Source organism: Borostomias antarcticus (genome assembly GCF_949987555.1).
Source record: "Borostomias antarcticus genome assembly, chromosome: 23".
NCBI classification, from domain to species: Eukaryota; Metazoa; Chordata; class Actinopteri; order Stomiiformes; family Stomiidae; genus Borostomias; species Borostomias antarcticus.
The window spans coordinates 9,934,717-9,952,300 of NC_140256.1; the positions used below are offsets into that span (position 1 = coordinate 9,934,717).

At 43.4% G+C, this 17,584-nt stretch overlaps 3 protein-coding genes across 3 annotated transcripts in view; 2 read left to right on the forward strand and 1 right to left on the reverse strand.

Annotated features, from left to right (window-relative positions):
- abca2 (ATP-binding cassette, sub-family A (ABC1), member 2) overlaps positions 1-558 on the forward strand; it is a gene marked incomplete at both ends in the record, with an annotated part of 40,474 nt that extends 39,916 nt beyond the window's left edge. Inside the window, 2 exon segments of the mRNA XM_084457705.1 lie at positions 55-264; positions 523-558. Coding sequence (XP_084313831.1) covers positions 55-264; positions 523-558 — 246 coding nt within the window.
- Positions 559-3,001: 2,443 nt separating this feature from the next.
- paxx (PAXX non-homologous end joining factor) lies at positions 3,002-5,276 on the reverse strand. Its single transcript, XM_084457563.1, has 7 exons — positions 4,826-5,276; positions 4,438-4,498; positions 4,284-4,333; positions 3,963-4,147; positions 3,755-3,802; positions 3,530-3,623; positions 3,002-3,347 (listed from the first exon to the last, which is right to left on the reverse strand). Exons 1-7 carry the CDS (start codon positions 4,924-4,926, stop codon positions 3,302-3,304), a joined length of 585 nt encoding a protein of 194 aa, XP_084313689.1. The 5' UTR covers positions 4,927-5,276; the 3' UTR covers positions 3,002-3,301.
- Positions 5,277-10,880: 5,604 nt separating this feature from the next.
- On the forward strand, positions 10,881-15,233 carry mier3b (mesoderm induction early response 1, family member 3 b). Its single transcript, XM_084457031.1, is given in 12 exon segments — positions 10,881-11,026; positions 11,432-11,566; positions 11,866-11,989; positions 12,177-12,250; positions 12,450-12,522; positions 12,645-12,793; positions 13,401-13,482; positions 13,588-13,682; positions 13,789-13,916; positions 14,038-14,186; positions 14,455-14,864; positions 14,866-15,233. Coding segments are annotated over 12 exon segments (1,614 nt in total). The 5' UTR covers positions 10,881-10,927; the 3' UTR covers positions 14,962-15,233.
- The last annotated feature ends 2,351 nt before the right edge of the window (positions 15,234-17,584 follow it).

Below are 17,584 nucleotides of genomic sequence, written 5' to 3' on the forward strand. Positions count from 1 at the left end.
TCAGTTGACTTTTATGTCTTTGAGCGTCCAACATCACACTGCTTTTCCTCCCAGGTGTTTGTGAACTTTGCCAAGAAGCAGAGTGACAACCTAGAGCAGCAGGAGATCTCCCCCCCTGGTGGTGGACAGTCGCCACTGCAGCGCCTCCTCAGCCTGCTGAGGCCCAGGCCCGCTAACACGGAGCTGAGTGCCCTGGTCAGCGAGGAGCCCGAGGAGCTGGAGAGCGACGATGACGAGGGCCTCATCAGCTTCGAGGAGGAGAGGGTGAGATGGGAGACGGGAAAGGGGAGAGAGGGAGGGGGAGAGAGGGAGGGGGAGAGAAGGGAGGGAGAGAGCCTCATCAGCTTCGAGGAGGAGAGGGTGAGAAGGGAGAGGGGAGAGAGGGAGTGGGAGAGAGGGAGGGAGAGGGGGGGGGGGAGAGGGGGGGGGGAGCGAGGGGGAGAGGAGGGATTGAAGCAGGAGCGGAGAAGAGAAAGATTTGTCGGGAGATTGTGTGTAACCCCATGTCGGTGTCTCTCGCAGGTGCAGCTGTCCTTCAACACAGACACGCTCTGTTGAACTGTGGACTCTCTGACCGAACAGGGCAGGGCAGACAGAGACATTGGCTGATGAAGAGACGGCTTTTACAAGCGGAGAGACCTCTGTTAAAGAGAGATGCACCTGCTCCTTGTCTTCTTTCTTTCTTTCCTTCTTTTTTTGTACTGTGAAGAGGACCATCTCTCTCTCTCTCTACCTGTGAGAATGGAAGAGAATGGATATTTTAGCCTCAAAGTCCTGAAGGTGGGAGAGACAGAACCTCTGTGGAACATAAAGGGGGATAGTCAGTCTCTCACAGTGTCACCAAGCCAGCCCAGTTCATGTAGTCTAAGGTGACATAGAGACAGGGCCCACGTCACGGGGACAACACATGCTACAGTGAGATCGCTTGCAAATGAATGAAGTTACCGTCTTGGGAACGTTTTTGTATTTATATTTGAGAATGTATTGATAGATGACAATGAGGTTTCAAAGACTGGAGCACATGGCTTGATTTGGTATTCAGGATGTTGCTAGTGCGTTGACTTACTCCAATGATGTCATTAAATGGCATAATGTATCATCCTTCTGATATGACCTCATGGGGTTTAATCTTTCATTTGATGTTTGCTACTCTAAGTCAAGTCTAATAATTAGTCAAATATTTCCCTGCCAAAGTACCAGTGTTTTAGTAAAGCAGAGAAGCCCCCTCCCTCCTCCTCCAAGCTGGGCCTGCCTTGGGAGCATGCTGTAATGAATCAAGTTAGGTGGTGTGTCATACATATACAATATATATTTTTCTGTGGCAAGAAGAATGATTTTTTTTTATATATATATTGAAACGTCTATGGGACTGATGTCTGTGATTTGCATCACAATAACTGATGGTTTATAGCTCAGTGCACCTTGGGAAGTTCCTCGTTTTGACATGAGTTTTGACATGGTTCATTAACATGATGAATGTGAGTCTTTTCTTCAAACATCAGAGGGAAGGAAGGAAGGAGGGAAGATGCACTAGATTTACTCATTTGAGAGAATGTTCATAGAAGGAATTCTTCTGTTGACGGTGCCTCCCTGACAATTACGCCCATTTCTTTTGACACTACATTTTTGTCTCTCTTCAGCACTTTCTAATGAATGCTTTATATTGTGCTTTTACAAATCATGGTGATTTGAATCCTGCCAAGAAGATCCAATGTGGGACACACAACATAATGATATGGTGAAGGTGATTAACAAGATGACAAGACCTGAATGTATATCTCTCCCTCATTCAATACTTAAGGTCATTTATCAAGATGTACAATAAACACAGTCCTGCACTACCGCCACTGTGAGACTAAAGGGACCTCTCAGATCATTCTATTATTTCTATTATTGTTTGAGATGCACCAAGTTGTATTAACTGTAAGATTTTTTGAAGAAATAGAACACCTGAAGGAACACCCACACTGCATTTATAAAGTGAAACGTTGATGTATTTTGATGAATATGTATGTTGGCATGTGATTTGAACTGGTATTTTCATAAAGTGTTTGTTTTGTGATATAATTCAGTTGTGACCTTTCTTATTCCTCAGATTTTGTTTTAAGTTATTTCATGGACTAATTCAGATGTAATTTAAACTTATTTTGATTATCATATGGGATGTACTTGGACTTATTTTACTAATTGATGGTATTGTTATTGTTTTATTATAGCCTAATGAAATTCACTGTTATTTATTTTAACCAGAATGTAAAGTTGGAGTGAAGTTTAGTGTTTTCACTCACTCTGATTTGAAATGTTTCAGTACTTTATTTTAAATCTGACAAGCAGTTAGAGGAAGTAACTTTTCTCTGTCTTACTCAAGACTAAATGATGACCGTGATGCTCTTCTCTAACTAGAGTTCTGTGAATCTCAACCTCAAGTGAAGCAACATGTGATGAGTCCTATTGGGGACCGTTTGGATTTTGGGGCTTGTAACTTCTCCCTGTGTGAAGCAAAGCTTGTTATGAGTAAAATACAGTAGGGGGTGCTCCCAGTAACAGCTTAAGAGCAGATTCACTATTCCACTAAAACAGGTTCAAAAAGAGCTAGTGACACCAGCAAAAAGTGAGGTTAGGTGCAAATATAACATGGTAACATCCACAACCTAGTCATTATTTAGCTTTGTTTTAAAGCAAAGTGTTTTCGAGTATCCAGTGTGAGTGTTCATTAAATAAATATAAATATATATATTTATATTTTATGAATGTCTGTCAAAATCGTCTGTAAAGCATTTGTTCCCATTTGTTCAATTTGACTTAATATTTGGACTTGTCTGATTAAACTATCATTTTGAACTCTGTGCCAAACATTGCGTAACATTACTTGTTTTACTGTAATGAAAACAGAACCAATACATCAAGTATGCGTCCTTCACTTTTGCTCTGATTCAAAATACAATATCCTTCTGTATACATGATGAAATAATTACAACAAGGACAGTATCTCATTGGTTCTTTATTGTTTTCTTCATCTCTCCAGTTTCATGACTGGACAGTAGAGGCTTAAAATACATTTTTATTACAAAGATGTTAAAATACAATTTAAAAATGTTCACGTTTTTGCAGTGATTGGGATACAGTACAGATAGTCTTAATCATAATTTGTACAATTTTAAATAGCGATTTTAAAAAGATATTGTGATGGATTTGTATGAGTTAAAAGAACATTAATGTTCTACTGTAGGCAGCATCATAGTTGTGTATTGCAAAACTACAGAGGAGAAGCCAGAGATCTGTTCATTTTCTTTACGAGTCATCATTTGTCATCTTCATCGAAAGTCACTCCAGTTGCGGGACGCTTTCTAAAGGAAAGACGAGAAACAAATGAATAAAAGAAACCACAAATTGGCTCATCTTGGTTCGAATATGTGTCACCATACAATGCAGTGACTGCGGGGTGTCTGAGCAGTGCAGTACTTGACGCTGATGACGGCGATCAGCTGCACCACCACTTAGATCCTCAAGAGGCAGTAGAACACTGTACCTTCTTGATCCCGGGTTGATGAGAGAATCCCCTGGGAGGCGCTTCTTCACCGTCACCAATGGACCACTTCGCTGATGCGCCCTCGGCTCAAACTCTGAAAAAACAAGACCTCCACCCTTAGCCTACGTTGCAATGTCTACAGCACATAGCTCCACAGATAACGTCCATCCAGCACAGCCACAAACAAACCAAATGAGGCGTGTCAGTGCCCAGCATTCTCATCACCTGTATTTCGTTTTTGTGGACTCTTCACAGGACTGACTGAGGGTGAATCTAAGACATGGAGACATAAATCAAAGGAGATAACATAATATGACCCTGTGAGAAGACTTTTTGGTAACCAAATGTAAGTATATGAATGGGTTACAGGAAGGTGTACGTCATTAGTAAGACTTATATCATTCAGAAACAGAGAGCTAAGTCAGGACCTTACCTGTTCTGTCTAACTGGGCAAGACGGTCTGTCATGTGGAATAGCATCTCCCTCAGCTCCTCTCTGGCATCCGTCTCTCCCAGTCTGGGGAGAACAACACTCAGATCTCCTGGACTGGAGCCCACATGGAGCTCTGCACTGGTGTCCTTCACTGATACAGACACACTCCCTCTCCTGCATGCGGATCTGGAAGAACACGTGATATGGGCAAGAGATTTCATGATCTGGTCAGATTTCAATTCATGTTTTTGGCATCAAATGCCTGCTAGGCAGCTACATGTGAACTAGGAGAGGATGGTAATGAGGATAAATGAGAGTGCACCTGATTTTTAAGATGTAATCCTCTGTAGATTTTAAGGTACCTTTCTGTCTCTGGAGAAGAAAACATGTAATTTAAATCAGAGTAGAATAGTGTATTTTATATTGATCCATATTCAACATTGTAAGAGAAATCCGTTATGGTTGGGAACTCTTACAAATAGGCCCAGTGTCTCTTCTGTGAAATCAGTGCTCCACACTTCAGTTGCGTTTGTTAAACTGGAACAGGAAAAGAAAATCATGTAGGATATTTGATCTCAGATATCACGTTGGTCAGTTATGGACAGAAAAGTCCCCGGTAGAGGGCGCCGTTGCTCTTACAAAGGCTGTACAGCAAGACATAGCAAGCTAGCTAGCTTTTGGGTTTCAGCCCACATTTTAGCTTTCTGTTGAGGGTGTCAGACTAGACATTATCTACAAACTGGGATGGTAGCATAGCTCTTCTAGGGAGAGATAGGCTACAAGACTCTATAGAAAGCCAACTAGCTAACGTGAGTCTCAAGCCAGTACTGTGTAGTAGCTACAATGCTAACACTAACAACTCACCTAATATTGAATATGCCAGACTTTTTACGTGCGTAGCACACGAATTTAGATTGGTCCTTTTTGTCCAGCACTGTGCAGTACAATGTTTGATTCCCATCCATATTTAACACTTGTTTTGGCTATGAGATTATGGGGTTCAGCAGCAAGATGCCATGCAGATTTTCCTTCCTTGTTTATTTCTTGACGGCGCAGGAGCGTATCCACTAGTACTGGTGTGGACTGCCCCCTTCTGGTGGATCTTTTTGGTCCAGTCGGTGGAAAGTCCCATAAATCGAGAGTGGGTAGGGGTGAGCTCAAAAGGCTACGGGTCGAAAAAGCCTCTGGTCCTGGCGGAATCAGCCCCAGGATGCTCAAGGAGTGTGCGGGGCAGCTAGCTGGCATATTCTAACACCTATTCAACCTCTCCCTGAGGCTGAAGAACAAGCCACTGCTGTGGAAAACCTCCTGCATCGTTCCATTGCCCAAAAAACATGTCGCAGCATTAGGGTTGCAAAGGGGTGGAACATTTCCGGTAAATTTCCGAAAACTTTCCAGAAATTTTCCATTTCGGGAATTTCGGCAATTTTGGAAATGTTGACCTTTTTTTGTAGCCTATAACAGTTTTCTTTCAACAATTTTTTATTTTATTTTATATACTTATTTTAGGATTTATCTCGTTTTCATCCAATTTGGTAGCCAATTGACCCTGACCTAGTGTCTAGTTACCCCCCTACTAACTGTTGAGGATTTGTCACACAACCTGGCTGGTCGGCAATGTCAAAGGGAGAGACAACTCCTTGACTATCTCAGCTCGTAACCGTAATTCCGACACCAGGCAGGGTTGCTGTTGTGTGACGAACTCTAAAGCCAAGATTAAACTAACCACGCTCGGGGAGCAGTGGACCAATAGGCCCCTCCCTCTGGGATCCGGCCATACTCGGATCTGTGGACTCTTCACAGGACTGACTGAGGGTGAATCTAAGACATGGAGACATAAAACAAAGGAGATAACATAATATGACTCTGTGAGTAGACTTTTTGGTAACCAAATGTAAGTATATGAATGGGTTACAGGAAGGTGTATGTCATTAGTAAGACTTATATCATTCAGAAACCAGCGGTTCCCGGTGGACAGCTGCACCGGAACACAATGCATTAGACCACTACACCACCGCAGACCCCTATAACAGGGAACTTAAATGTAGCCTAGTTGGGGGGAAAATAAAATGCAATTCTAGATCTTGCAGCATGATCTTGGTTAAAAGATTTAATGAAAATGTAATTCAACCCTGTACTATGCATTCATCCATCATATGTGCAGTGCATTCTTCCATCCAATGCATAGCTAATTCCTAGCATCCTGCACACTAAGAGGGCTGTAGAATCCATTAAATGTCTACTCACAAATAAAAGCAAAACATGTAATTTTGAAATTTTCTATTAGGAATTTTGCCTGCATGTCTGCTTATGACAAAACAAAATGCTTATATTTATGTCTGTTCATGACAAGGTAGATACAGTTGGTATAAATAACCCCAAAATTCCCAGTTAATTCCTGTTAATTCCCATAAATTCTTGTTAATTCCCATGGAAAGTTTCCAACTTTGAATATTCCCTGAATTTTGCAACCCTACGCAGCATCCTAAACAACTACAGGTCAGTGGCACTGACATCTCATCTCATGAAGGTATTTGAGAGACTGGTTCTGCAGCGCTTGAGGCCCATGGTGAGTGACTTCCTGGACCCCCTGCAGTTTGTGTACCAGGCCCGAATCAGCCACAACGCCATCATCTACCTACTGCACGAGCCTATTCACAACTGGAGGGGCCATGAAGTTCAGTGAGAGTCACGTTCTTTCAATCAATCAATCAAAGCTTTATTTGTATAGCGCATTTCATACCCAGAGGCAACACAATGCGCTTTACAGAGAACAAGGGAGGTGGGCATACGACCCACTCTCTACATATTCCAGAGGGAAGCAAAAAAACAGTAATCACCCGGGGGCCAGATAAGTGAGCTGTAAAAATTCTTCCCTGACCCCTCTCAACAAGGCGATCGAGCAAGCTCCAGGAGTATGTTTCTCTACCGGCTAAGAACATTTATAAAGCAATACATTAGGCTACATTAAATTACATTTCTGAGTGAGAGAGGCTAAAAGCATCATAGGAGAGAGAACATTCTACGGACATGCTACGACATCCACAGCAGACACGGGGGTATCTATCGGACTCCGGGAGGTCTGCTGGTGACAGTGGGGCATCCACTGGACCTGGTTAGAAGATAGGAGGGAGAGAGAGAGGCACTAGGGAGAGGGAAGGCAGAACAGGGTTAGTAGCACATAGAGCCATACAGACCACACAGATATTGAAACAGGCAACCTGGGGCAAGCTCCTGGAATATATTTGTCTAATGGCTAAGAACATTTAAAGAACAATAAATTACATTAAATTAAATTTTCAGAGCAAGAAAGGCTAAGAGCATCAGGTCCAGGCCTAAGCCGGATGTGGACTGATGTGTGTCTGTGTGTACGTGTGTGTGTGTACTAAATACTACGATATCCACAGCTCCACAGCTGACACTGGACCTGGTTAGAGGATAGGAGGGAGAGAGAGAGGCACTAGGGGAGGCAGAAAACGGTTAGTAGCACACTGAGTCATTGAAGCAACACAGCTGTCAGAACAGAACAAGCCTGTTTCAGGATAACCAGCTTCTGTACACTACTTGATATACATACATTGCATAGCAGGATAAATACCAATGTATACAGAGGATTCACAGGTAGGTTTGAGGCTGCCTTTCTGTGTCTCAAGGTCCTAGCTAGTGATTGTAGGCTAGGTCGAAAAGGTACGTCTTGAGGTCTCGCTTGAAGACCTCTGTTGTTTCGTCCCTTCTTAGGCACTTCGGTAGGGTGTTCCAGAGGTTGGGGGCATAGAAACTAAAAGCTGCCTCTCCGTGTTTCTTGGTCCTGGCTTTTGGAACTGTTAAAAGTTCAGTACCTGAGGATCTGAGTGGTCTGTTGGGCATGTACTTAACAAGCATGTCTGAAATATATTCTGGTGAGTGACTGTGGAGAGATTTATAGACTAGTAATAGTATTTTAAAGACTATTCTAGAGTTGACTGGTAACCAGTGTAGTGATTTTAAGGCTGTTGTGATGTGTGCCCTTCGTCTAGTCTTAGTGAGGACTCGTGCTGCAGCATTCTGTATCATTTGTAGCTTAGAGATTGCTTTCTTTGGTAGGCCTGATAGTAGAGCATTGCAGTAGTCCAGCCTGTCCACGTTCTTTGACTTTTCCAGTGCTTTTAACGCCATGCATCCTCCCCCTCCAGTTCGCGGAGAAGCTCCCAGCCATGCAGGTAGACCTCGAGTCGATGTGCTGGATCACAGACTACCTCACCGGCAGGCCACAGTATGTCCGTCTGCAGGGCTGCCTGTCCGACGTGGTGATAAGCAACACGGGTGCCCCCTAAAGAACAGGCATGTCTCTTCTGTTCACCCTCTACACCTTTGACTTCAGCCACCACCCTGGAGCGTGCCATCTCCAGAAGTTCTCGGATGACTCCTCTATTGTGGGCTGCATCAGGATAGATGATGAGGAGCAGTTCAGGGACGTGGTCAGGAGATTCGTTGAATGGTCTGAGGAGAACCAGCTCCAACTCAACATCAGCAAGACCAAGGAACTGGTGGTGGATTCAAAAGGAACAGAGGCCTCCAACCCCCCCTCACCATCCAGGGGTAGAAGGCTGAGATGGTGGACTCATACAAGTTCCTGGGAGTGAACCTGGACAACAAACTGGACTGGACTGACAATACTGAGGCCCTCTACAGGAAAGGACAGAGCAGACTGTTCTTCCTCAGGAGGCTCAGGTCCTTCGATGTGTGTAGCAGGCTACTGAGGATGTTCTACCAGTCTGTTGTAGCCAGAACACTGTTCTTTGCCATCGCCTGTTGGGGAGGCAGCATCAAGTCTGGGGAGTCAAACAAGCTGAGCAAGCTGGTGAGGAGGGCCGGCTCTGTTGTGGGGCAACAACTGGACAGCGTGGAGTCTGTGGTAGAGAGGAGGATGAGGGACAAACTGAAATCTATCCTAGACAACCCCTCCCATCCCCTCTATGGTGAGCAGAGGAGGAACACTTTCAGCCACAGGCTCATCCCACCCAGGTGCAATACGGAACAGTTCAGACGTTCCTTTGTGCCAGCAACCAGCAGACTATACAACAGTCCCTGAGCATTCCTTGTGCATCTATATACTGTATGTATACATGTGTATCTAGACAGCCTGAATGTATATGTATGTATGTATGTATGTACAGTATATATGTATACTCCTAGACGTATAGCCTATACTTATATAGTTATATTAATACTGACTAAATGGATGTAGGTACATATATATCTTATTTATTCCATTCTATACTGTGCAGTTACTGCACATAAGCTATACATGTAGTCTCTGTTATTCCTCTTTTTATGCTACTACCCCCTTATCTAGTGTCTTTTTCATTACTCTGTATCTAATGTTTCTTTCCTTTCCAATCTTTTTGTAATTTCAACTACTGAACTCCACGTTTTCCCCCGGGGGATCAATAATCTTTCTGTAATTTCAATTGCTGAAACTCTGCATTTCTTCAGGGGGGATGAATAAAGTATCTATCTATCTATCTATCTATCTATCTATCTATCTATCTGTCTGTCTGTCTGTCTGTTTGTCTGTCTGTCTGTCTGTCTGTCTGTCTGTCTGTCTGTCTGTCTGTCTGTCTGTCTGTCTGTCTGTCTGTCAACAGACATCCATCAGTGAACAATAAAGTAATCTGTTGCCACCTAGCTTGCTACAATATAACACAACTAATAGCTAACTTTTTAATAACTATGACTGATTAGCTTGAGGATGAGGGAAGAGACAGCAAGGAGAAGAATGTAATATGAAATGGCTTATAACTCGTGGATATAACCTACTTGTTCAAAATCTTTTCCCGAGTTATCCAAACTGCTTGAATGAGGTCTGATGAGGAATGCCTGATTTACTTGTCACGATGATGAAAACAGTTACCTGGATCTCTGATTGGCTCAGGGAGCCGATCCGGGTACTGGGCTGGAACCAGCTCATTAGCCTAAAGGTACCAATATGGCGGAGGTAAGAGCGAAAACAGAGGAGAAGCATCAGCTTTTATATCGATATTTATAAAAACCTTGTTTATTACTTTTCCTTTAAATGTAATCGATTGCATAGATTATGTTTTTTGCCTTCTATATATCCGATTCTGTGGCATAAGTATTGCTCCTATGGCTCTAAAATATGTTTGAATGTGTAGGCTGATCCTTCACGACAAGGCCCCTGCGCTTTCGCTCTCAGCTGCTTTGCTAGAGACTGTAAATTGATCCGCCAGTTTCTATCTAGTGCTAGCTTGAGGTTGAGGATAACGCTTTGTAATATAGATATATTAACAGTGTCATGGTTTTTTACAAGGGCATTTCTGCATGATTTAAATGTGAAAAATGTATTGGTCTCGGCTGTCTCTAACGTTATACGTGCAAACGATATAATCATTTTTTCAAGCATATTATACTTGTGTTGATACGATTTGTCTGCTTGCTCGAAAATTTCGAGCAATGTCTCCATAAACGTTTGTTAGTGCAAAGCTTGCGGTGTTTGCAGCATTCTTGTTCCATGTCGTATCGCTGGATGCTTGCATGTCGATAAACGCATTTATAACGTTATGTGTTTAGTTTTAGATAGCGGAAAAACTCAGCGGTATTTAATTATTTATTTTTTTCCAGCCATTCTTGCTGGTGGACAATTATGAAATGAATGTCATTGTTATGAATTAATGTCATTATGTGTTTACATCTCACCATTTTAACCTTTTCTTACAACAGTATATCAACCTTGTCTGTATTATATTATAAAGCCATATTGAATGCTTTTATTTGTATTCCCATGGACAGGCTTCCTTAGGGAGTTCGAGCCCTGGTAAGACTTGTCAATGAGATTATCATCATCATATTTATATATGGTTAATTATTATTGGTAAAACAACCCTTCAACTTCGATTTTGATTCATTTTCTGCTCTACAGTTGGCTCTTTGTCGTCTGAAGACCACGACTTTGACCCCACAGCAGAGATGTTGGTTCATGAGTATGACGACGAGAGGACATTAGAGGAGGAGGAGTCATTGGAGGGTGAGAGGAACTTCACCTCAGAGATTGCAGATCTGGAGAAGGTGGGTCGAATTAACCTATATGTATGTCTGCGTCAAAGTGTATTATTAAGCAGATGTTGAGTGAACTACCGCTGTAATGTGACCTGCTTCCCTGTCAAATCTTCAAAAAGCAGCTAAAACGTTTTTATTCAGACAGGCTTTTAGTTAATCTGCAGTCAGTTCTGCTATTTGATTTATTCCCTCTTATTGGTTTTAGTCCATTGTCTGTTAGGAACTTTTATACTTTTTTTCTGTGCGTGGTTATGTTTCTCTGTCCTGTTAATTTTAATCGGTTGCTGCTGTTATTTCAATCTCATAGGCACTGTGTTGTCTGTTTTTATTGCTATTTTTAATATTGTAAAGCACTTTGTGGTTTTCTATCTGTAAAGGGTGCTATACGAATGAACTTTACTTACTTTCTGACAGGAGGGGAACATGCCATTGGAGGAGCTGTTGGCCATCTATCGCTACGAGGCCTCGGTGAACGCTGCAGCAGGCTCCAGTATGGACAGCTCCTCTGGTGAACTGACGGACGAACTGCCAGATATGACTTTGGACAAGGTAAGTAAGCAGAGTTACTCAATCTGGTGAGAAGGTAGACTAGTATATATTTTTAAATGTATCTGTTATTTGTATTGGATATCCTTAGATGCGTACAGGTGCCCTGTCCGTTCATGACAGCTCTGAAATCATCCCTTGTGTAATCCCAACAGTCATTACCTTGTCCTGTGATGTGATGGGGATTTGTATAATCTCAGCCCACTTTTGTGAATTCATTAACTCTTTGGTTATATTGGCTGATGACCATCATACTCCAGGTGCCAGTAGGACTGTCTAATAGCTTTGATCTCCTTCCACAGGAGGAGATAGCTAAAGACCTGCTGTCAGGGGACTATGAGGAGGAGACCCAGTCATCTGCTGATGATCTGACCCCTTCGGTCACCTCCCACGAGGCCACTGACTTCTTCCCAAGAACACTCAGATGTAAGACAGTTCACTTGAACACAACTTTAATCCATTCCACATGGGCTGTTTCGAGTGGTCAAGAGAACACTGCTAACTAGCTAGGTATCATGCCCACAGTGACAGATAGCAGTGCTGGAAATAAAGTGTCATCATCATATCGTAGCATGTAATGTTGTTTTCCTGTCCTCCGTTCTTGCATGGCCAGCGAACACTATCTACGATGGAGACAAGGAGTCTGAATGTGAGGACGATGGGCCGAGCCCCGAGGACTCCAGAAAGGTAAGACGTGCATTTTGTCAGAGGTGAGGTCTGGGACTCTGGGTTTCCCATGAGCAATTATCTAGGGGGTAGTTACTCTGTGATGAAGGCTGAGTTGCCTTACATGTTCTCCCTTCATCTTAGCAAGAGAAGAGATGGCTGACACATGACAGGGAGTTGTGTTGTGGACTAAATCTATCTTTCTGATTGTAATTCTCAGGAAATCCAGGTGGGGTCGGACTACCAGGCTGAGGTTCCTACTTGCCTCTGTCACTACGGCGATGAAGAGAAGAGTAAGTCTGGAATTTCTGGATTATTTTCGAACGCGAGGGTTAAACTTGACAGTTTGGTCAGACGCAACACAGACAAACGAGAGAGACACCGTGAGTGATGTTCTTCTGCTGTTGCTGCTCAGTATACGAGGATGCCGACCAGCTGCTATGGAGCCCGGGCGTGTTGTCCGAGAGCAGGGTGAAGGACTTCCTCCGCGAGGCGTCGTCGCGGACGACGGGAGAGAAGACGGGAAGCGAGAAGGCCGGGACGCACGTAAGAGACAACGAACAGGTCAGTGTCGTGTACGATGGATACGCGCTTATGTTAATGGTGACAGTCAGGTCGTCATGATGCCATTTTAGGGTGCGTGTCCACCGGGGAGCTGTATTTTAGAGCTGGCGCTGTTTTCTCATTGTTTACAATGGGTAATGAGCTCTAGGGCGCTATAGAGACGAGAGCTGTGTTCCAAGCGCTTTTTAGCGCTATAGCGCCGTGAGTTCTAGGCTTTTTTGGAAGTTGAAAAAAGTTGAACTTTTTGGGCTAGAGCGCAGGCTGTAAAAGGCTGTTCTGATGACGACAGCGGTCGGCAAAACCGCAGAGACAGCGAACGTTAGCACTAGCTAACATTAGCTGGCTATCTTAACTTGACTAGTTAATCTGCAGTCTGCAAAAACACGACACTCGTTGCTAACGTAGCTGTAAAACATCGGTAGCCTAGCCAGCTCTAAACTCCGGCTCTAGTGCGCTCTACGCAGCTGTAAGCTTGGCGCTGTTCAGCTGCATACAGCTCGTTGGTGGACACACAGCCTTACTCCTGTAAAATCGGGTTTCTGTCCTCAGTCCTCCTGTCATGATTGGGGTGGGTGTGTGATGCCTTCCTCTCTCACATCTCTTGTAGGCTTTGTATGAGCTTTTGAAATGCAACTACAACACCCACCAAGCACTTGAAAAGTATTGCAGTAACGTGAAAACCTCAAAAGGTGAGCAACCTTTGTAAACGACTGCTCGATACTCGTAGAAATTCCCGGGCAGATCCACTCCGTTCCATGTGTGAGCTACAACCGTGCCTCGCGATTGTTTTACAGAAGAATCGCCCCCGTGGACTGAGGATGAGTGCCGGAACTTTGAACACGCACTACTGATATACGAGAAGAATTTTCACTTCATACAGAAACACAAGGTTGGTTTTGGGGATTTGGGGAACACACACACACACACACCATCTCTGCCGCATCAACAACCAACTCTGCATGATGTTGTATTCTCATCCCGTTTGTTCCTTTCAGGTTACGACACGAACAGTAGCTGAATGCGTGGCCTTTTACTACATGTGGAAAAAGTCAGAGCGCTTTGACTTCTTCGTGCAGCAGAACCGGTTTGGGAAGAAGAAATACAGCAGCTATCCTGGTGTGACGTGAGTGACCCTTTTGGCCTGTTTTCGTACACACTGTAGAGATTTCCGTTTTTTGCACCCCGCACTTGACTCTAGGCGCGGTTTGTGTGTGTGCGTGTATTAACCTGTGTGTGGCTGTCAGGGACCTGATGGACAGGCTGGTGGACGAAGCCGAGGGTCTGGCCGTGGACAGCTCTTCGTCCGTGTGCTCCGGAGGGGGAGGCAGGATGGAGCCCAGCGCAGAGCAGCAGCTCAGCCTGCTCAACTCCATCACCGCCAGCGACCTCACAGGTCAGCAGGGGTCGGGGTTCAGCGATGCGTCTCAGGGATTTGAAATATTTAACTTTGTGTAATGGATCTAGAATACATGAAAGTTTCACTTTTTGAGTTAAATTACGGAAAATAATCTTTAAAAATAATAACTTCTTCACAATATTCAAATTTTTGGGGATGCACCTGTATTTCATCTTGGATTGATACATTGAGCGCCCTTCCTAACTCACAGCAGCTGTACTGCCTTCGTCAGGCTCTGACTGACCGTCTCCCTGTTCGTCCTCAGCTCTCAGCAACAGCGTGGCCACCGTGTGCAGCCCAGCGGAGGTGAACTGCCTGGACTCCTACAGCTTCCCCCCTCTGGACGGCCTCCACCGCGGCACCCTGAGCCACGACGAGCCCCTGGGCTTCCCTTCCAACGGGGGAGACCCCAACTGCCTCAACATGCTGGACGCCGGCTTCTACCACTCGGACCTGGGGCAGCTGGGAGGGGTGTGCGGGGGCAAGGACTGCGAGCGCCCCTCCATGAGACTCAAGATGGCGCTGCCCGACTCCTTCATCAACGACGTCTCGGTGGGTAACCTGGGAGTGGACTTTGAGGGGCGCAGGACGGCGACGCACCACCGCATCACCGGCGCCAAGATGGCGGTGTCCGTCACAGACTTCGGGAGCTTGGCCGGCAGCGGCGAGCCCAATGGGTTTATGGGAGCGCATGCGCGGCATCACACACAGCACAGCACGGCCCTCCAATCAGAGTGACCGCCTTCAGAGCCACCATCCCATGTGTACATAAGACTTATTCACTGGAGAATTTGATTTCTTTGATTATATTATATTACATATGAATATACTTTTTTTCCAAGTTTGTGTAATATGACATCAGTGATGTCTTTATGGTATTGAACTAAAGATCTTGATTTCTCAAGAGTTAATATAGCCATTTATTTTCCATGGCTCTGAGGTGTGTAACGTCAGGGTCCGTGTTCAGTCGGGCCCGGAGGTGCTCTGGGGGTCTTTCTCTCCTCGGACCCCAAACATCCACATGCGACGTCTTCAGAGCTCACCTGATCCTGCCACTCAGTACAGCTGCCAGAAACAGCTTGTTGTTTTATGTCTCCTGTGTCGCCTATTAGTTGCTAGTTGTTGTTGTTTTTTTTGGGGGGGGGGGGGGGTTGAAGTGGTACTTTTCAATCAGTGTTTACAGGTACTTGCTTTACAGAAGACAGGGCAGGTCAAATACTCGTTGGCGTGGAAACTAGACGTTTTGGCCAGCGAGGAGCACTTGAGTGGCTATGATGTCCGGTATTGTTGTTGCTATGATGTGTTGTTGCTACGATGTCCGGTAGTTGTTGCTATGTCCGATATTATCTCCCTCTCCTTTGTTTTAGTTTTTTCCTCCCGTCTGTGAAAGCTTGATTTCTAGTCTGCTTGTTTACTTTTTGAACAGTCCAAAGTGGCCAAACTGGATGTGAATGTTCTCAGCAAAGTGATCCCATACTCATTCCCTCTTGCAACAGTGATAGTTGTGGCTTTTAATGAAGCTTGCTTCATCCCCTCAGCTCATTAGTCACACTTTGTGCCAATTGTTCAGATACTGTAGACGGTAACATTACAGAGCTGTAACAATATTCCCAATGAGCAAGTCTCTCCATATATACAATTGATTATGACAGTACAGTATGTAACAGGGACTGTAAATGTCTCTGTAAATGATTGCTAGTCATATTTATTGATTTGAGATCAGTAGTTCAGCCTCAGTAATGTACATAGTTTATCCTTTATATTCCTTGCATAAAACAACATACTTCTAGATTCTAAGAAAAAATAATCTTCGGCCCAGTTGTGGACCTTTTATGCGAGTTGAGCAGTTGGCATGTTTAAAATTGAAGTTGTTATGGGTGATCATTCTGTTAAGAATCAGTGTGCATTTCTCAATTGTTAAGCTCATATTGAAACTACTTAGAAGGCCTATTTAAGCTCATTAACAGTATTATTTCCTTATTTTAAGCCACTCATTGTCCTGTCTGTGACTTCTACATTGACTGTGGAGGGAAGATGCCTTGTATGATCCGGTCAAGAATTTCTTGTTCAGTCAGGATCTGATGGTAGAGATATAACTCTTTCTTTTGACTGAATTGAGTAATTGTGAATTGTTGAGTGTTTGAGGGTCAGTTTGATGGATGCAGTTGTAGTGTTTGTTTACTTAATTTATCTATGCATTGTGATTTTGATTATTTGTTTGTTTCAGGGGAACATAATTCTGATTGTCAGTCACATTAGTCCATTATATTTGCCTAAAAACACCATCCAAGTCAGGATTCTGTGGATGTACAGACTGAGTTGGGATCTGGGTAACTCTCTGAGACTGGCTATTTCACCTTTCCATTACTTCAACAGTTCCATGTAAATAATGAGCAAACAGCCTCAGAAAAATCAAAACCCACCTCTTCTACTTGTGAATCTGTATTGATTCACAAAGACTTCAGTTTGATTCCTTGTTAAAAGGCAATAATGTGTAGATATGTACAGACATCATACATGTTCCTGCGTTTAACTGATAGCCTTTTGGTGTTAGCGTTTTTGGGGGACATCCCATATACAGCTCAGATGGACAGCTAAACCATGCATGCAAGCTGTGGCTGACAAAAGTGTACCACTGAAAACGGCTTTACCTAAGATGGATAATGTATTATTCAATGTTGCATTTTGCATTTGAAATCTGCAATCATGATGTCTAAAAGAGTTAAATTTTGTCATTTTCTCTTACATGTCATTGTCTTCTGTTTGTCTTGACAGTAAAGGGATGGTTGCAGTAGGCAGTATGGAGAGGTATTTTCTCACCATCATACTCTGTGCAGCTGCAGTAGATCCCACAGACTCTAGCTTTAGCAGTGCAGTGGTATATCAACCATGGTTTGTACAAAGACTCTGAACAACTGTCTGAATGTAAAGGCCATTGACTAGTAGAAGAATATGTAGATTTTTCACCCTGTCCTGAAATCTCATAATGTGATATTTTATTGAAATCTCTGGAATGAGATATGTGTGTAAGAAAGCACTAAACGAATTTCTTTTATATTTTGTATTGTGTTTTGAAGTTTAAAAAGGAAAAATAATTATAACAGGTGTGGTTCTATACGTAAAATCAAGTTGCTTGAAGAAAATAGACCTTTGTGAATAAAACCTACAAAACATAAATGTATATCCAGAAATATAGACAATCAAAACATTTACTATCAGAAATGTTAAAAAGGAGATCTTTATTGTTTATAAAATTTGTACATAGACAGTTGTTTTTCTTTTGTTTTGTTAAGCATTATTTTGTATTTTTGTTGTACTTTAATACTTGGTGTACAGATCCAGAAATAAAGCTCTGGAAAGGAGTCATGCTTGTAATTTTTCCTCATAAAGCGACA